This window comes from Nycticebus coucang, chromosome 3, assembly GCF_027406575.1.
Source record: "Nycticebus coucang isolate mNycCou1 chromosome 3, mNycCou1.pri, whole genome shotgun sequence".
In the NCBI taxonomy this organism is placed as follows: Eukaryota; Metazoa; Chordata; class Mammalia; order Primates; family Lorisidae; genus Nycticebus; species Nycticebus coucang.
Window position 1 is genome coordinate 145989760 of NC_069782.1, and position 21185 is coordinate 146010944.

At 40.7% G+C, this 21185-nt stretch overlaps 2 protein-coding genes across 2 annotated transcripts in view; one reads left to right on the top strand and one right to left on the bottom strand.

Annotated features, from left to right (window-relative positions):
* The window catches only part of SLC18A2 (solute carrier family 18 member A2), a 38076-nt gene extending 26353 nt beyond the window's left edge, over positions 1-11723 (top strand). Inside the window, exons 14-16 of the mRNA XM_053584679.1 lie at positions 1368-1487; positions 1629-1762; positions 8232-11723. Of these exons, the coding sequence (XP_053440654.1) occupies positions 1368-1487; positions 1629-1762; positions 8232-8336 (359 nt within the window). The 3' untranslated portion in view covers positions 8337-11723. The remainder of the gene's footprint in view (positions 1-1367; positions 1488-1628; positions 1763-8231) is intronic.
* A 2353-nt stretch (positions 11724-14076) lies between these two features.
* The window catches only part of PDZD8 (PDZ domain containing 8), a 92550-nt gene continuing 85441 nt past the window's right edge, over positions 14077-21185 (bottom strand). The window contains exon 5 of the mRNA XM_053584678.1: positions 14077-16461. Coding sequence (XP_053440653.1) covers positions 14252-16461 — 2210 coding nt within the window. The 3' untranslated portion in view covers positions 14077-14251. The remainder of the gene's footprint in view (positions 16462-21185) is intronic.

Here is a 21185-nt window from a genome sequence, read left to right on the forward strand (position 1 = left end):
TTTGCTACAGAACAAAGCAGACTGATAAACTGATGACCACAGGTGGTGCGGGAATTTTCATAGGCAAAGAAGACGGGTCTTTGTAATGTTACGAACAATAACTGATATGTTAGGAAAAAGTCTTTTACTATTTTGGATGAATAGCATAATTTTGTTTCTCATTTATAATATACTGATTGATCATGGGAAAAGTAGATGCTAAATCATAGGATAAAGGCAGGAATTTACTCTCTCAGTGGTACAGTAGAAAGAATGAAGAGGGCCTCACCTGACCCCGGGCTGAGGTCAGGTTCCCCGATAGCAGGGGTTCTCAACCTGGGAGTCGCGACTCACAGGAACTGTTTTAATAAAGGGCTGTGGCATTTGGAAGGTTGAGAACCACTGGCCTATAGCAATGTCTTCTCACAGCACCTTTGCAGTATCATGACAATGAAAAACTGAAATTCATTCTTTTAACTCTGTTTAATGTCCAACTCGCATGTTAGTTTTGTTCACCTATATGTCCCTAGAACCTTGTGCATATTAGGCTATTAGCAAGTAATGTATGAATGAAATCTCCCTCATTTGCCTGTTGCTGTCACATGTGGAGGGGAGTGAGGGAGCTAACATTTGAGACTTCCTCAGATGTGTTCACAGACACTGGCTCATTGTACCCAGTGATTAGCATCCCATTTTATAGATGGGGAAACATGCTCGGAGAGGCGAGGCATGACCATGCTCATTCAGACAGGGATTTTTGAACCCAGAGCCTAGGACACACATGCTTTTTTAATGCTACCTGTTCTCCACTATTCAAGAGATCAGAGATTCTGATACTGATCTTGGTTTATTTTTTTCCCCCTTTAGCTAATTTCTTTCTGTTTCAGTTTCCTGAGTAGGGCCAGATCTCTCAGATTCCTTGGAGTTCTGGGGCCCCCTGATCCTCCCTAGCACTCTCCACTTTGGTAACTGTCATCGTCTACGTGTGAGGCTCAGGGAGGCTGGGGGAGCTACAGTGTGCCAAGTGGCAAGAGAAGAGTGGACCAGAAAATAGTGAATCAGGAAAGCACTGACAGGACGCAGCCTAGGGCTCCACACAGCCAATAACCTGCACCCTCAGCCTCAGTGATGACCCATTCAGACAGTGGAGGACAAGGTGAGGCAAGGCAGAGGGCAGGCACACGGTGGCGGGCAGGACTTGGGGCCCTGTGCTAGGACCCGGGCCCCAGTCTCAGCGACTTCTACTTATTAGTCCTCAGTGAAGGTGCAGCTATTGCCGGGAGACTTGGAGGTGGCAACAGGAGGTAGTGAGTTTAGGATGCAGCCCCTGCTCTGCAACATTTTGGTTTACAGCCTTTCCTGTGCATGTGTCCCCTGCCTGTCCTCAGGAATGGTGGACTCGTCCATGATGCCTATCATGGGCTACCTTGTGGACCTGCGGCACGTGTCCGTCTATGGCAGCGTGTATGCCATTGCAGACGTGGCGTTCTGTATGGGATACGCTATAGGTAAGGACACTGGCTTTTCCCAACAACCCTGTACCCCATTGCAGGACAGATAATGCCTGCTGCAATTATTTCAATCTTTGTATCTTTCTGTTTACAAGATATTGGGAAGGACCTTTATCTAATTCCTTTGTTTCCTGAAAGGTCCTTCTGCTGGTGGTGCTATCGCAAAGGCAATTGGATTTCCGTGGCTCATGACAATTATTGGGATAATTGATATTCTTTTTGCTCCTCTCTGCTTTTTTCTTCGAAGTCCACCTGCCAAGGAGGAAAAAATGGTAAGAAAAACCTAGGATACATTGAAGCATTTCTTGATCCTATTAGCACTGTCCTCTGCAGAGTTTTCTCCTGGTTTAATTCTAAAATATTATTTCTGCTGCTTTTGGGCAAAAGCCTCCAAACATAAATGGTGAGAGTTGCTTTTTAGTTTGTACCACATAGGGCAGTGACTTCTTTTGTTTTTTGCTACTTTTATGATTATTAAGGATTATGTTTATAAACTTGACAAATGAAATCATTTTTGTGCCTAGATTAGCACCAGTGTAGCTCTTTTGTCAACCAGATATAAACTTGGGTAGTACAATTTGCTTTTCAATGGTTCTTGAAAATCTTGGACATAATGTTTCTGCCTCCTATATTCACTCCCAATTTAATGCAGTTTGCTTTTCTGCTAGTCTTTACATCAGTCAGTAATAGTTGGTGTCTTGGTCTTTACTGTATGTAGGATTCTGGGGATCGTTTTAGGGTGTTTTTTTAAAAATGAAAAACCATTGTATGTGTAGCACACTGGTGACCACATAGAACTTTTTAATTTATAACTTTATGATCATAATTACAACCATAGGCCAGGTAAAAAATGTCCCTCTTCTGACCAAGTTTAAATTTATTGATTCTGAATTCGAATTTTGAAATGCAAAACTCATTAAAATCTTCCTAAGATATTTTCCTTCCCTAGCAAGGAGAAGCTCAGTGTGTCTGATAATTGTTCTTATCTGGTGGTGGTATTGATGTTTCTGTAAACATCAAATGCTGGTAAATACTCATCTACCCTGTTTCCCCGAAAATAAGACGTCCTCCGAAAATAAGACCTACTTACAGGAAAGATAAGACGTCCCCTGAAAATAAGACCTAGCGCATCTTTGGGAGCACACCTTAAAATAAGACACTGTCTTATTTTCGGGGGAACAGGGTAGCTGAAAGGGGAGTGCTTTGGGTTATGAATGAAAGAGATGAACCAGGAGAAATGGTTATTTTGTGTTTATGAATACAAAAGATTACGGATGCTTTCTCGGAAGTACATCAGAAGTTCTGACAGTTGAACTGATAGAGCATTTAGATGCTTTGGGATTTCCTGAACTGTCCTTTGATAGTTTTCCTCAAAAGTGTATTTAAAGACAAACCCTAAAGGTAGGTTATGTGCAGCCTATGTTTATTTCTTGGGCATTTTTAGATTCGTTAATTTATTAAATATTTTGCGCACGGGGCACTGGCTTGGCTCCTCCACCCCATACCACCCACACCCACTTCTGTCAGGCCGAAGACTCTTTACTAGGCTTGGTGGGGAGAGAACTGACAGCATCTCCCTCAGGGTTGTTGTGAGGATTAAACGAAAGGATCCCCACGGAGCTGGGCCCTGCGTCGGGCTCCGTAGATAGGTCAGTATTTCCCACATCACCACACTCTTCCCTCTGGCTTCCTCTGTCAGCCCAGGGACACCTGAATCTCCTCCCTTGCTTCCCTCTGTGATGTGAGAGCTTCTCTTGGCTGTACAGACCCCAGAACTGCTGACTGGGCTTGCCTCGCCAGGGCGCAGCCAGTAGAGGCTGTTGTGTTACCCGTCAGTGGACAGCAGCATGGTGGCTTTTCTGAGGCCTAGGAGGATGTGAATGGGGTCAGAGGACAGGTAGAAGGTGTGTCGGCCGGCCAGCTGCCACCACCTTCTGCAGGATGACGGGCAGGGCCGGCCTCAGCACTTCTCCCTCCGTTTAAACCACAGCTTCAGTTGATATGAAAACCAATGCTGAGGGAAGTAGAAGGGACGGTCCTGAAAGGCAAAGCAGAAATTGCAGGTTTCCAGAACGCCACTTGCAGTGTAAAATGTCACAATCCTTAATAAGCGCCTCACAAGAGAAATCATTAGAAAGTGCAGAAAGTGCCTCTTGCTGCCCATAATTGATGCCCATAATGGAAGGCATCACGTCAGACGGCATTTGACTGGCATAGTGGTAACGTGAGGTGGCGGCCACCAGCAGCCGCTACTCATTGTGCAAGCAGAGCAGGAAGAAAGTGAGGAAGCCACTAGCACCTAATGACAAGGGGGCATTCAGGCAGGACACGCCATGGAGCGGGGAGGATCGATTGCTGTGCACTTGAGAAAACCCAGTAGGATAAGTGCTGGCGTTGAGAATGACAGGGCTCGGCGTGCGAGGCCCGAGGAGGGCGCACAGCCCTCGGCAGGTAATTCTTTCATTAGCATCCTGGTAAATGGTGTCTGGGCTTAAGCTGTTTTATATTGAAGAGAAGGCCTGATGTTATTTTTATGGCTCACAAAGTCAGAGAATGCTGAACCAGTTGGTGAGCACTGGAGTTTTCCTTCCATTTGGTTTACTGGATCTCTGCTTTTTATAATCAGTGTTGAGAAAAAGTTTGTTACTCAAGTCCCTCTGCAAGTGTGAGAAGTATCAACACTGCCATTTGAGGATAATGTGCTGCTGTTATCAATTAAACATGGTAGCCCTTAAACTCTCAGAAAACCCAGCTGAGAATAGCTGTATCCTGGGATAGATTTTTTTTTTTTCCAGGTTGAAGAATTATGTTTAAATATAGGGCATATTTCTGGGCGACACCTGTGGCTCAAAGGAGTAGGGTGCTGGTCCCATATGCCGGCTTGTGGTGGGTTCAAACCCAGCCCCGGCCAAAAACTGCAAAACAAACAAACAAAAAAACTAAAAAAAAAAAGAAAAAAAATATATATGACATATTTCTTAGCAGGAAACTAGGTGGTTTGGGATGGACTGCACCTTGCTTGTACTGATGGTAGACGTCTGACAGTTGTCCACAAAGCCCTTCGGGCAATGACTCTTTGTTTTCTGGATGCTATGGCTTGGTACCGATGGGGGGCCAGAGACTAAGGAGACTAGATATGGTCTACATGGTAGTATCATCCAATGTCCCTTTGCAGGGCATTTGCATAGTGGATGCAAAGCCATGACTGTTTTTTTTTCTAGTTATGTTAAAGAGAATAAAATTTTTCTACTCGGCAGACCTGCACCTGTCAGAGTCTCAGATCCTCCATTTCCTCACTTTCCTCACAACACTTTGTTTTTGTATTACCCTTACACTTCATTTGGTGCAGTATGTTTGGAGATCATGACTCAAATGAACTAGGCATTTGGCAGGGGCTGGGGGTCACATCTCAGTAAGTGGGCTTTGCTCTCAATCCAAATGCTAACCCCTTCTTTGGACTTTCTCCTCCCCACAGCAGTATGCAGAGAGCTGGTTTAATTTACCCGCCTATTCCACAGGCCTCCCTCGACTTGTTCCTCATACACTGAACTTAACTGTTTGCTGCTGTTCAGGCCTCTATTTTCATGGCTGTTCTTTTTTAAGAGATAAGGTCTTGCTCTATTGCTGAAGCTGGAGTGCAGTAGTGGGATTATAGCTCACTGTAACCTTGAACTACTGGGTTCAAGTGATCTTCCTCCCTCAGCCTCCTGAGTAGTGAGGACCACAGGTGTGGACCACCATGCCTAGATAATTTTTAAATTTGTTGTAGGGATAGGGTCTTGCTATGTTGCTCAGGATGGTCTCAAACTCCTAGCTTCAAGTAACCCTCCTGCCTCAGCCTGCCAAAGTGCTGGGATTATAGGTGTCAGCCACTTCACCCAGATCACCAGGCTTATTTAATCATGTATAACTTTATATAAAGAGGTTTAACTATTGCTAGCACTCTGGGAGGCTGAAACGGGGATCTCTTGAGTTCAGGAGTCCAAGAACCTGGACAAGAGTGAGACCGTGTCTCTACCAAAAATATAAAAAATTAGCCAGGCATGGCGACACTTGCCTGCAGTCTCAGCTGCTCAGGAGGCTGAGGCAGGAAGACTGCTTGAATCCAGGAGTTTGAGGCTGCTGTGAGCAAGGCTGACACCACCATACTCTAACCTGGACAACAAAGTGAGTCTCTGTCTCAAAAAAAAGAAAAAGTATAGCTATTGCACAATAAACCTTTGAAGGACAGTTCAGAAGCCAGTAAGCTAGGTTTTAAAAGCTGTACAACAATGCTTCAAGGAAGAAAACTTCTCTACCTAAAACAGGCTTTTGACAAATACAGTTTGGGTAAATTGACAAATTCTAATCATTTCAGTCTATAGGATGTCAAATAATCAGTCTAACTGAACTTCTTTCCCTGCAATGCAGTTTTTCGTTGAATTCATGTTATGTGCCCCATCCTAGGTCCTGGAGGGGGGTCCTTAGATTAACAAATGTGTAATTCAGGTCTAATGTGGATGAACCAGGAGATGGCACACAATTACGAGGAAGGGAGAGTGACAGCCATTCTTTCTAAGGCTACTTTGCTGCCTGTGGGCATGTAAAGGCTGAGGCCCCAGGCCTGGCCCTTTCCAGCTGCTATCTCACCGTGCCTCCTCATCAGATCTGTGTGAAGGCCAGGCTGGCTTACTTGGTGTCCTGCTTAGTGAATAACCTTGCTCAGCTCATCATCAGATCCCCTGCAGTCCAAATCCATTCCATTCTCCCAGGTTCACCTCTCCCATCTAGTTTTCCCTGGGCACTTAAGCCTCTGCCTGGGAGCCTGGAGTACCTGTCCTCCTCCATGCAGGAGGGTAATTACATTGCTGGGATAGGACCTTAAGGGCACGGACACAGCACCGAGCAGGCGCCCTCTGAGCTGCTGTCAGCTGAATGACTATGCTATCATCTTAGATGAGGCCATGCAAATAGGGCAGTGACTCTTGAAGCTTGTTGACACCACTGCCATGTCAGGGTAGAGACCTGAAATTTCATTTTAACCTGGTCTGCTCCTCCACATCTGACAGTGATCCTTGGGCATATTTCTTTGAAAAGAATTAATTTGGGGAAATGAGAAATTTAATTCAGAGGGTTAAGCTTTTGTGTAATCTAGGTAGAATGGTCCGGGTAGTCAAAGTCTACTGCCTCAATTATTTGGAGATCGAGCTCTTTGTATCAATTCACTTGGCAAGGAGCATAATGACCAGCAGTTAAATTTGAAGCTGACAATTGGAGCTGGCAGACTACTTAGAGGGTCAAGGAGGTCCTTATCTTCACATGTCACACAGGCCGATCATTTGAGAATGTCTTGGGAAATGATAAATGAGTTAAGCCCTGAGTGGAGTCTTATCAAATCTGTGGGACAAGAGCTGGGAGCAACAGCTAACAGACACCAAGATGGGCTGTACCATGCCAGTATCAGATACATTTTAATCCCTTTAGATTTGCAAACTGTACAAAAAGATAATGGCGGAGTAATTCATATGAAAGAGAAGACCTCTGTGAGGCATACCTGATGAGAATTCGTTTCAGTGGAATTCGTCCAGTGCCATCCTCTGCGCTCTTCCCATCACTGTGGAGTGCTGCAAGAGTGGGCTTTGTGCCGAGGCTCCCGTCTGCCCCATTTTAGCTGTGCATCCCTTGGTCAAGCCTGTTTTCTCAACTGGGTACAGAAGGTTACAGGCATTCACCGGGTTACGAATGAGATGGGTTGCATGGGTTGTTCTTAAATTGAATTTATATGTAAGTTGGAACAGGTACATTTACCTATTATCTGTAGTAGCCTCTGTTCGCAAGTTTGAGTTGCACATTAGTTAGACATTTGTACCTCAGGGGCTGCCTGTGCTGTGAAGTTAACATAAGTTATAAAACACTCAGCAGGGTCCTGGCACAATAAAGGTCAGCTGTGCTACCAGCCTAGGTGTTTGGTTCAGTTTACTTTCAAGAACTGACTGTAAGTACTTATTGAAGGTGTGGTTTGAAAGCAAAGTTATTGCTTTTGGGGGGTCACATTATAGTTTAATTTTAAGTAACAGTAAAGGAGGGCACGAAAATTTCAGGTTCATGAGAAGAATATATTTTTAAAAAGTTAGACATTTGAGATAGAGGACAGCCACAATTTGGGGAGACAGGGTCTGGAAATCACATCTATGAAAAGACCTTTATGTTCACATTTATGTTTAGCTTAAAAAAACGCTTCGGGGGCCATGTCTGTGACAATACCAGAATAAGGTCCATGAATGGAAACAGGGGGGTTGGGTTTTAGGGTAGCCTTAGGTGTTTCTGATGGGAGCCCTTCCTTCCTTAGGGAGAGAGCATGTCCTTGTCCTTATAAAATCTGATAGCACAGTGACGTCTGCAGACAGCAGTCGTACTGGGTGACCAGGATCCTCCCACTCTAGTTCCAAGACGTAACTCTTCTTAAACCTAGCCTGCCCACCCGGTTCTGTGTGTAAATTCCCAGAACTGACTTAGGGCCCCGGCAGGTATAACGAAAATGCGGCAGAGACTGCTTCTGCCATCTCCTATTTATTGCGTGGGATCTTCAAGAGCGTAGAACTCCATGTCTTCTAAGCCACATAACCTGGTGGACTGCTCCAAATGATTGGTGAATGCAAGTAATTATATATAGCTTTCGAACTAATAATCTTTAAAAACAGTACCTTAAAACTGTCTTTATGAAACAAGAAGTTAACATGCTTGCACTTTGCTCTCTTTTAGGCTATCCTCATGGATCACAACTGCCCTATTAAAACAAAAATGTACACTCAGAATAATATCCAGTCATATCCAGTAGGTGATGATGAAGAATCTGAAAGTGACTGAGACCCTCCAAAGTCATCCAAGTATTTAATTGTGTAAAACAGTGTTTCCAGTGAAATGACTCATCCAGACCTATCTTAGTCATATCATCCATCCCTGGTTAAAGAGGAAAACAACCAAAGGTCATTATTCTTTTCCATGGTTATGATCGATTGCCAACAGCCTTATAAAGAAAAAGAAGCTTTTCTAGGGGTTTGTATAAATAGTGTTGAAACTTTATTTTATGTATTTGATTTTATTAAATATTATACAATATATTTTGACGAAACAGGTATAGTGTAAATCTATAAATATTTGAATCCAAATCAAATATAATTTTTTAACTTACATTCATGAACACTTGGGCAAAAATCTTGTCTTTTTTCTGAATATTGGTAATGAGTGTTTAAAACTAAAGCACACATTATCTCTGAGACTCTTCTAACAAAGAGAAACTAGAAGGAAATCTGAAAAACAGAATCAAGTAAGACAGCATGTTATATAGTCACCCTGAATGAGTGTAGTTATTATCAATACAGACATGAGTTAAAAGCTAGTTATCGCAAGTATAGAGGACAAGCACTTGAGTCAGTCACTTTCTGGATTTATCCATAAATCTTAAATGGCATTAGTTTTCTATGTAATCCCGTACCTGGAAAGAGACGGTTGTAAATTATGTTTACATGTCATGTGGTTGGCAGCTGACATAAAGCCAACTAGGAGAAAACAGTAAATGTTCTGAAAGCAGAGAGAAGTACTCAGACCTATAGTTTTGAACTAGCAGCTTTCCCTTTAAGATATTTGATTCTTAGCGGATGAAAGACAGTTGAGGGTGTAGTATGTAACACGGTCAACTTTGTTTGTTAAACAGAGTTTATCAACACCTAGTTCAAGTTTTAGAAAAAGAAACTGAATGGGCTAATGGCTGCTCTGCCTTGGAAAATTAGACTGTATTATCAGAGACCTGTTTGTAGGTTATCCAAGTGTTTTCCAGGGATCTATTAATTTTAGGTTCTAAAATTATTTTTAGACTTCCTGAAAATTGTTTACATCACTATGAAAACAAACTTTTAACAAGGATGGGAGGAATACAATTGTTTATGTTTAGGGGAACAGGTTTAAAAAAAAAAAAAAAGAGTGGTGAGGACCTCATCTCTTTTCACAGGCAGAAAAGAAAAACCAAACATCTGAAATATGTGTTAATGTGTCATCTAGTGGGCAGTGTAGTTTTTCTAGGCATGAAAACATTGATGTGCCTTTTCAGTGCAACAGCAAATACCATTAGTGAACAGTGTTTTTGTTGTTTTGTATGAGATATGACTGGAGTGTGAAGATGTCTCCAGTGATACTTGTTAATTCTGCAGTTCTGTCATCATAAACCAAAATTGTTGAATGTCCGTTTTGTTAAGCTAGAATTGTGTTTGTGTTAACTTGGACATCAAGGAGCAAAGAACTTTAGAACAAAGACTCCTCAATGTTAAGACTATTTCTTACTCTCTAGGAAAGTAGCTAATAATTTTTTCTGCTTCATAAAGCTTTTGTGTGTGGCTTCCATGATTTGGAGTCTGGTTTCCAAGTGCAGTGTGCTGAAAGCAAACAAGCTTCCTACTCACTTATTTGCACTGGATAACTTAACACAAGTCGGCTATTTTGCAAGATGGCACTGGAGGAACTCTTAATATGGCTAAAATAAAAAGGCAGGGTAGTTTCTACTTGTATAGGGGAGAGCCTTAACAAAGAAGATGGTATCACTTGGTTCTTTTTAAGGGTTTCTGATTCTCCTTGCCCCAAATACAATTTTCTGTTTGCCTTTAAGATTCAGCTTCTGTATGAATGACTGGCAGAAGCAGGCCTGCTATTGATCCCTTGGGATAAACTATGTATGAATTTTTCAGAACTGTTTTGGGAGCAAAGGATAGGTTGTATCTGAGGAGAAAAGGTCTTATATGACTAATATTCTGAGTTAGCAGGTCCAAAAAAAATTTTTTTTTAAATGTGTGTATCAGAACATAGAACATACAGCAATCTGAACATGTACTTTTTGAACAGAGGTGGTTTTTATGTTTGTACCTGGTAATACCAACGAGGTAGCACTGAATATTGAACTTTTTCCTTTGACTGCTAAGTATATCTGTCCAGTCATGTCTGAGCTAGTTTACTTAATAAAACTTCTCAACAATGGATTGGGCCAGTTTGTGTTCCTATATATAAACCAGACCTAGGTGCTGGAATAAAGTTATCTAAGGTGATATCATTTTGACTGTGGATATTTAATTTAAAACTATTCTGTGCTTGCAGGCATCAAGTAAAACTACGGAAGGTTAGTTTGACCGTATGTTTTCGCTTTCCAGAATTGTTTTTAGATTGAAATATGTAATGAGGGCGGCGCCTGTGGCTCAGTGAGTAGGGCGCCGGCCCCATATGCCGAGGGTGGCGGGTTCAAGCCCAGCCCCAGCCAAACTGCAACAACAACAAAAAAAATAGCCGGGCGTTGTGGCGCGCGCCTGTAGTCCCAGCTGCTCGGGAGGCTGAGGCAAGAGAATCGCGTAAGCCCAAGAGTTAGAGGTTGCTGTGAGCCGCATGACACCACGGCACTCTACCCGAGGGCGGTACAGTGAGACTGTCTCTACAAAAAAAAAAGAAATATGTAACGAGCCACACTATGTCAAGTGGAAAATACCAGTAAGTCATCGTTGCATCTGTAAACTTATTGTTGTCCTGATTGTTTTGAACATGTAAACCGTATTTGAAAAAGTAACATCCAACCATCTGACATTATAGTGCTTAGCCTGGTTTCTGTAAAACCTTTGGAATTAGGGACATTCTGAATGGTGTACATGTATATATCTTCCAGAGATAAAAGCCCACAGCTTTAGATCTTAAAGGGGAGCATGACTTAAAAGGGATTGGGGGGACCTCCCACTCTTTTTTTGGTAAGGAAAGCTATCATCTCAATTAATAAATAATATATTTTTAGTGAGTTAAAATTTACTCTAAAACTTTTAGAGGACTTAATACTTTATTCTTTATTATATTACTATTAGTAAGGGCCAAATATTTTGAAATTGCTTTTAAAAAATCCAGATGTACTTAAATTTCGAATTTGACAGAACCTCCAAAATTGTAAAGTTGTATGTTCTCCTCCCAGAGTCACAAAATATCCACACAGTACTTCAACATCATATGTCAATATATGATATTGAAGAACCTAAGGCTTGCCATGAGGAAATGTAGCCTATTAGTTATGACTGCTAAAATGTTGCTCAGCTTGACTGTCCAACTAGCCCATCCATCTAAATGCCAATGTGAAAAATACACTTTAAATAATCTAATTACTAATATATACCAGAGGCAAACCTATACATTTGATAATCCACAAGTTAAGGAAATAATAGTAAAAAAATTAACACTAGAGCAGTTTGCAAAATGGCAATTCATTTAGCAAAAGTGAACTTTGATAAGCTTGTCTGCATGACCAAATTATACCAGAGGATAATTCCATAGAGATGTAGCAGTCACTTTTTAGATGTTATCAAATGAAGATATTCTTGTTTTCTGTGGTAGTCTTTATTATTTTTGAGCTATTGATAACATGGTGTGGCAGCAAGATTACATAAGTAATGTAATATAATACAGCTTTTTCATTGAAGCCATATACCTTACTATAATCTAGGCCACCTGGAATGTTTCCCCCTTGCACTAAGTAAACTATAATGCTTCTACCGTCTCTCCCTGTAGATATAAAAATATTGCACTACGTTAAAGGTATATTTTACAAATATCCTTAGCAGCATTACTGAACTTTCCATAATTAAGGTTCTACAGATTTAAATACTTTTAAAATGAGTAGATTCTTATGAAACCAAAGTTTTGCATTATTTCTACAGTTCTTTCAAATGCATCAGTTTCAGCAGCAAGCCTGGGTATCACTAAGACAGCCATGGTTTAATCAATAAAAACCAGTCACTTACAGAAACTCCACTTTCCAGGTTATCAATGGTTAGTTATTTTTTATAGGATGAAACGTGGTTATATAGTTGGGCAGACTGTATCAAGCTTATGTTTATGGAACAACATTTTAGCTTTCAGGGAATTTGGTGTGTAAAGTTTTCTATAGCAGTGCTCATGCTTATAAACTTGACCAAGAAAGGTATTTAATGTCTTAATATTACACTTAATAAAATAACAGGCATGAGAGCTAGCTATTGATTTTTAAAATAGAGTTAACTTTTCCAGCCTCAAAAAATGTCTTTCTCATATAAATAATACCTTTTATTTGTATAGCTTTCTTCTGTTCAAAGCATTTCTGGAGTCATGCTATTGGCTTTCTCACAGCAATCCAGTGAGGCAAAGTTTTTGTTATTCCCATTTTGAAGATGGGGATACCGAGGCATGGAGCCCTTTTGTAACTTGCACAGTTCATAAATGGAAGAACTTGAATTTAAACTCATACATAGAGTTCTGGACTATAGACCTGAGCCACAATCTTTATTATTACACTATACTTTTTCCTGCCAACCATAAAAGCTATTCCATCTAGTTTAAAATTAATGTCAGTGACAGAGATATCAATCATCAACTGATATCAATCAGTTACCTACACAAGGGAAAAACATACACATCTATTTTACAGGTATATAATAGCCCCAAATTTTAAGGTACACCTCTTAAACAGAGGTCAAGCTGACACATTTTCCTGCAGCCATGTGTTTACTGGAACCCAGTATCAGAGCAGACCTTCATTTTCAGAGAACTGGTCCCAATTCCTGTGTATCTATCCTGTCTGTTTTTGTCTTTCATTTCTTAATAAAGACAGTCTAACTCAAGAAGTATTCAAAATGATCAGCATTCCTAAAGCCTATAGGACACCAAAGCAATCAATGTATTTTGCATGATTTCTCTCCTTCACAAACTCGTACATGAAAATGTTTCTAAAACAAAACCAGCCAGAACTAGTTATCTAATACACTCATTTTAAAAACAGTCCTCCGAAACTTTAAATATCCTTGCACATGCTTTATTTCTTGTGGGAGAACTGAAGATGAAAAATAGTCATGGAGATTTAGAACTTCCATTTAAAAGGAAAGCATCAACATTTTAAAAGATTATATTTTAAAATCCCTCTGCTTATTGTTTTTCAGTAATTAAATCTTGTCATCCTCTCTATATAAAATTCTTGACCACCTGCACTCTATATTTATTCCCTATTACATTTTATTTTTCAATGCAAGTTCTTCAAAATGAATCACCATATTTACTATGCTTCAGTTGCACAAAAGCTTTAGGAAAAAACTTCACAGAAGCATTGGAAGCAAGCAATATATGTAAATTTTTTTTTTACTAAATCAGCATAACAGACTAAAGCTGCAGCATGTGCTTTCATTTTACATTTGGCAAAAACAAAAAGTTCCCCAAGACCCCCCAAATAACAAAAATCTCAAGCAAGTAGAGATGACAAACTTCATAAAAGAAAAAGAAAGATTCAAAACCTGTTCCGTCAATGATTGCTATTGTCAATTTGGGCATGCAGCAAATTTGTTAAAACCATGATAGAAATGAAGATATTTCAAAAACCCAGACAGTATGCTACTTAACTAATTCAGAAACGAAGAGGAAAGAAAATAACATAATGAGACATTATACGTACATAAACATGAAAAAAGTTAGCTTACATAATTAGAAAAAGTTAAAAATAAATTAGTAAAAATAAATCCCCAGTATAAACCCAAAAAGCTTCGCTATAAATGCAATCCCAAACAACCAGTTAGTGAGCTGGTCATGTTTTTGCTGGAAAACAACCTTTTTCGTTCTGTTCTTACACAAGCAAGTTGATTGTGAAGCAGCAGGCCAAAGTGCATTGTAAGAGGATTTAAATGTGGTTTTATCTGTGGTATATTAAATGCAACTTCCCCCCAATCATTTGAAGTTTAAATAGAGTGTCACACAGACTCAGATGGGCCAAATAAGTCATCTGATATGCTGCTGAATGGCTGAGAGTCTATTAGTTGGCTTAGTTCATTATCAAGGTCTTCTTCTGTATCATCTGTGTACTTGCTTATTTTTTTTGAGTGCTGGTCTAAAGACAGACTTTCTAAAGTTTCTATATCTTCAATGCCTGCTCTGTAGTGGATCATAAGAAGTGTGAGAGCTTGTAGTCTTTCACCTGATTTAGCCAAAGCAGCAGAAAGAAGTGATTTTTTCCTTGTATCAGTTGTCTCTTTTTCTTCTCTAACAAGGGAATTATTGTGTTCCAACTCCTGATCAATTTCATTCTGCAGTTTATCCAACATGAACTCCAGTTTCTGGATCCTTTCCTCTGTTGGCAAGCCCCTGTACAGATCTCGACCGATTTCTTTAACTGCAATGAAAACACTGTCATCCAGACCACCCTCCTTTCTCACTAACTTTATTCCTGTGCTGTTTCCCCGTTTAGAAGGACTGTTTGCCCCACAGACTTCTGTGTCACTGCCTTCGTTGTCTGACGTGTTGGGTGTGTGTTTTGGTGAAGGTTCTACAAGATCGGTTCCTGGTTCAGAAAGGCGAGTTTTAGAGACTGGACGCAAATTTAACAAACGAGAGCTGGTATTGATAATATGCCTTGTCAGACCTGTTGTTTTATTAACTGACTTGTTAGCTTCGGCATCTACACGAGGTGGCAGGCCTAAAAGGGTTTCCTGTCCCTCCAGCCTGAGGTTTTTCAGGGTCCTGTCTATTCGCCTATCAGTTGACCCACAAAGAGGAGTCTCAGCTAGACATTTTTCTTGACATTTTTTATGGCAAACATAAGCACAAAACATACACTGGGAAGCAGCTTTAGTCCAAACTTTTTTCTTGCAATAATCACACCAAGTTGGGTTCTGGAATTGAGTATCCTGGAAACTGTGTTTATTTTCTGTTAAACCCATCTGTCCAACAAAGGGCTCCTCTTTAGGGACAGCAGAAATTTCTTCAACCAAATGGGGTTCTTTTTCTTTCTCTGTGTTAGTAACTATATGGTGGTCTGATTCTCCTTCTTTCAAATACTTGAAGTGAATGGTAATGTCACCAAAGCAAAATTTGTCATTGAATCCCTTCTGCATACTGAGATTTCGTAGTGAGGTTCTAGTGACTATAGCTTTAGGTGTAGGGGCTTCCAGTCTGAATTTTGAAAGGTATTCCATGTTTGATGTAGCGAGGCATCCTAAAGCTACTTCTTCAAGTTTTAAACTAACATGCCCCAAACAGATAAGACCCCCCAACTTAAAAGGATCCCTGCACCAAAGTGCAATGTTTAAGTACCTGTGGCTGGCTTCTATGTCAAACACACAGGATGCTCTTGTCCATTTTCCTAGCTTATTACGATAAAGAACTTCTGAAGATTCCCATGTTTGACAGTCGTCAGAACTGTCTTTAGTAGGATAGGAATTTTCTGAAGTAAAATCTTTGCCCACTTCTTGCTTTGCTAAGAACTGCTTAGATGAAGCTCCATCTTCTGTGTGATCTACAGTTTTTGCTTGCTTTTCAGCAGGTTTGTCTGCAGGAGGAGGCAGCGGAGGAGGCGGCAGCACCTTCTCTGGCTTTTCAAGAAGAGCATCTGGTTCTGCCTGACTTGGGGCATCGGTGGAAGGCAAAGGGACTTTTATTTGTGGTCGTGGTGGCACAGGTGGTTTGAAAGTGGATCCTTGGGCAGGTTTTGACACTTGTGCTGGGTCTGTTATCTCAGAAGTTTTTAGGGGTGAGGGTTTATTTACTTCTTTAGATGGAATCTTTGGTGGTGGGGGGTGATTTCCCCCAACTAATTTACGGTTTAAAACTGGTGATATAGCTCCAAGGGGTTTGAGAGAAAGTGTCGTTGGAGTACGTTTGGGACTATGACTTAATGACTGTGCCTCATCTTTGAACTCATTTTGTGCCCTGACATCACTTGCCAAGTCTTCGAATTCAGAATCCAGCTCTTTATTTTCAGCATCTACTGCCAGTCCAGTAGTTTCCTCTTCATAAGCTGGTTGGCATGAGCTTGACAAAAAGTTTTCTTCCAACTGCCCCAGATTATCCTGCAGCACCACACCTTGATTGCTCTGGCCCACAGGCCGCTCGTAGTACACCAGGACCCGCTCGCCAGCCTGCTTGATGAGCTTCAACACTTGCAGTGTCGATGTGATTTTCACACCTGGTGGAAGATTTTAAAATGGAAAAGATGTGAACTACTGCAATAAAATCTGCCTAAATTTGTTAAATATAATTGCCATTGCCTCTGATCGTTTAACTAATGGAAGTGTGATAGGAAAACCTCAAAAATATTTTATGTGGCTCTGGATGAATCAGTGTACTGATTCTCAGAACATGAATGTGCAGATATCCTGGAAATAATTACCTTTCAAACCAGAGGATGACAGAATCCCTAAGAGTGCCAAGCTGCTAACTCCTGTTTCCCATTCCTTCCTAGGTTAAATGACATTTTTCAGTTTGAACTGAGATAGTGAACAGAGTGAGACCTATTGAAAATGATTGTATTAATGGTTAAACTAGATGTAGAATGATGGGAAGCTGTGACTCTTAAAGAAATTCTTTCTTAAGGAAATTCTAAGAGACTCCAGGGATTACAAAATATGTGATAAATGATTCAAATTGAGAGACCAATGCTTGAATAAATGTAGCAGAAGTCTATTAAGAATCTTTTAAAGATTCTTTCTATTAGCCCCACCCATCAAACTCATCTTTTTTTACGACCAGAAGGAACAAGGGATAAATTGCTTTAAAGTTAAACAAGTTGGTAACTATCTGCATCTATAATATCTTAAATTTTATTATAATTCTCATTGTTATATTAACATAGTATAAAATGCAAAAAGTACAAGAAGATGTACAGTGAATTACCTCCTTTCCACCTCTATCTACAAGCCATATCATCCCTTTCCTCAGGTAGCCAACATTAGCAGCTTCTAGACATAGTCTAGGTGTTAGCATTTAAATGCTTGGTTTGTTTTCTACCCACCCTCCCCAAATAGCACTTACTCAAGTTACTCCTTTATGAAGGACTTAGAGGAAGGTGAGAAACGTTCTTGGTTTTCCAAAGATCTTAGGGCCATCCTAAATAAATCAAAGTAACATCAGCCCCTTCTAATAACCTGACTATTTAGAGTTCCTCAATCTTTGTCCTCTACTACTTCAGCTGCCTGGGAAGAGCAGGCTTTAATCTGGTCATCACTAAGAACTTTCCACATCAAAGAGCTTCCATTTTCAATTACTTTCACTGATGACAATCTCCTATTTTTTACCTCTTATAATCCTGTCTGTGAACGGAATGTAATTTTAGGCAATTTACTGGCCCAATCATTCCTTCTTTCTTTTCATGTTCCTGTTGATCTCATGATACCACCTACTTTTCTACCCAAGTCTCAAGATTACAGTGATATTCTCACCAATATTTTTGATTATCTGGTCTAACCCTTTCCTCTTCAACCATATAGCTGTCTTTGTGATCTCCAGCTTTGCCATCCTCACCACTCCCCTTTCCCACTTCTGCTCAGCACCTGGATTTAGCAGCCAGTCACGCTGTCCATCTTCAGCAAGGTGTTCAGTACTGCACAGCATCCCTCTGGTTGGTCTCTGAACAACTAAGTCTCTAAAACACTGACTTTTCCTGCTCCCCTAAAACCCACCCTCCTTATTCTTCACTTTGCAGATGACGACACCTTGCTTACAGAACGATCAACATGAAGTCACCTTTTCTTCCTGCTGGTAATTTTTATTATCTTATTTCAGAGGAAGAAATATCCCTACATTTGTGCATATTCCTTAGTTTCCATGACAATGCACTAAATTGGTTCTGATCATCTCTCCTCTGGTACCTTTTCCCCCACCTACGCCACCTGCCTCTTATGTTACCAAGGTTCCTCTGTTACTAGTTCTCCCAGCCTTTTTTGCTCTCTCCCTGCTAATCACAGCCACTCCAGTAGTTTCAAGAACTGCCAACTTTTCTTTGGTTAGTTTCTGCTCTTCTTCAATCTAGTCCTACCATTCCAACTTCTGGATATCACGCCACCTAGATGTTTTGGCAGCTCTCCATTTTCAGCATAATTAAAAACCTTTCTTTGATTGTCTTATCTTCTGCTCTCACTACTGTGAACCAAGTAGTCATTCTCGGGCAACCCCATTTGAATCCTGGGATAGCTGACTCCCCACATCCATTTAGCTGTCAATTCTAACTCACATCTTCAGTCTGTTTCCCTTCCCCATTCAGATCCTCCTGAGCACTGGCCTCAACTACAGTAATAAACAGTCCTTAACTGCAGTCCCTCGCTCAGACCTTACCTACTTTAATCACCAAATGTACCACTGCCAAATTTCCCTAAATTCTAGCCTACAAACTCATCATCCTGAAATTCAGACCTTTCTAATATGGCTCATCTTAACTTATCTAGCCTTAATTTCTGCTACTTCCCTCTAATTACGCTCTGTCCCAGCAAAACTATAGCTTGACATATGCAAAAATAAAAAAATGAATCCCTCTAATGATCTGTAGAAGGCAAAAACTTCAACTCAAAACCCTCAAAGAGGGTTTTCTTTTTCCTCCCAGATAGTGTCTCACTCTTGTCACCTTGGCTGAGGTGCAATGGTATTATCATGGCTCACTGCACCCTGACACTCGTGGGCTCAAGCAATCTTCCTGCCTCAGCCTTGTGAGTAGTGGGGACCATACGTGTGTACCACCATGCCCGGCTAATTTTTCTGTTTTTTGTAGAGACAGGGTGTAACTCTTACTCAGGCTAGTCTCGAATTCCTGACCTTAATGATCCTCCCACTTCAGCCTTCCAAAGTGCTAGGATTATAGACACTGTACTCTGCCTGAATCCATTTTTTATGACTCAAATGTCTGCCCTTATCTCATCTCTATCTCAACTATCAGATGCGTTATGAAAAGGCCACATACCTCTCAAGGCTGAATCATCTGAGTCCGGATTTTTCTTTTGGAATATTTCAAATATACTATAAAATTTTTTTGAAAAATACCCATTGACATAGAGCAAAGTTTACGACGTATTAAAAGAAATAATAACCATTACCCAAAATACATAGTAAGATTTCAATTTGTTTTCTGGAGTTGAAGCAGGGGATATATTTAACTATAAAAGAAAAGCCAGGAAGGAGACATACAGAAGTTTTTTGTTAATGTTCCAAGTTTTTTTTTTTTTTTTTTTGCAGTTTTTGGCTGGGGCTGGGTTTGAACCCACCACCTCTGGCATATGGGGCCAGTGCCCTACTCCTTTGAGCCATAGGAGCTGCCTTATGTTCCAAGTTTTTAAACATGAATGTGTATTATACCCTCCCCACAGCTCAATAAATATCTATTTTTTTTTTACAAATATTACAAATGCTGTGAAGGGATTATTTTTGATTTTTCACTTTGCATACATTTATATTACTTGTTTTGATAACAAGTATTTACTATTGTGTATTTGAATACTTGCAGGGGCGGCGCCTGTGGCTCAGTCCGTAAGGCGCCGGCCCCATATACGGAGGGTGGCGGGTTCAAACCCGGCCCAGGCCAAACTGCAACCAAAAAAAAAAAAAAATAGCCGGGCATTGTGGCGGGCGCCTGTAGTCCCAGCTACTCAGGAGGCTGAGGCAAGAGAATCGCTTAAGCCCAGGAGTTGGAGGTTGCTGTGAGCTGTGCGAGGCCATGGCACTCTACCTAGGGCCATAAAGTGAGACTCTGTCTCTACAAAAAAAAAAAAAAAAGAACTCGCCAAAAAAGTACATAAAAAAGAAAAAAAAATTAATATCCCATAGGTAAAACCAAAACAGGGTTATGTGTAGACGTAAAAAATTTATATTGAACTATAGTTTAGGTGGCAAGATATTTTTGCAGTTATTATGTTATTAAGTAATTATAGAACGGATGAGGTCTACATCTAGGCCCCTCCTCAGTGCTAGGTATCAGTATCAGCAGCATCTAGGAGCTTGTTTTTTTTTTTTTTTTTTTTTTTTTTTTGTGGTTTTTGGCCGGGCTGGGTTTGAAACCGCCACCTCCGGCATATGGGACCGGCGCCCTACTCCTTGAGCCACAGGCGCCGCCCTATCTAGGAGCTTGTTACAAATGTAGACTCTCAGGCCCACCCCGAGACTACTGAATCAGAAGGCACATTTCACATCATGTCTGGGTGACTGGCATACATGTGTGAATCTGAGAAGCACTGCTTATGCCTTCATCGGAGCGATTCCCACGTGAAATAGTTAACTCTGCGGGGGCCCCCCCCGGGTGTGCAGCAATCATTTGCCTTATATTACCATCAGGATGGATTTGAATCAAAGAGTTTCTTTGACATGTAACTAAGGATAATTGCTACTTGGTTTGGGAAGTGCTCTACCTTCGTGTCTTAGCTGTGAAAGAACTAATCACATGTGCCTTAAAAGATTAACTGTGACCAACCATGCATTCAAGAATCCCTCCACAAGCCTAGGATGGGTGAACCAGGAACTGCAAAGGTCCAAGGTCTGAAAAGGATGGGACTTTCCCCCACTACTGTGCACACTGAGTTCCACTACTTGGACAAATACATATAAGGACATAATCTGCATATTGACAGAGTTTTTATTGTTGTTGGTTAACAATCCAACTGATAGAAAGGCATGCAAGTGCCATGTTTCCACCATTGATTTGGGCTAAACTCTGAATAACAACATACTAACAAATGGCTATTCAGACAGTTAAGGCCACAGGACTTAACTGTGGGCCTTCTAGGACAAGGAATATTAGTTCCTCTCCTGTTCCTTATCTAGTCCTGATTGAGGTGGATAGTAGTGCTAACACTACCAATTTTAGGCTCAGAGTGGTAGAAAGGTGACTATTCAGATGCCCTTATTTTCACATTCAATAAAAAACAGAGGAGC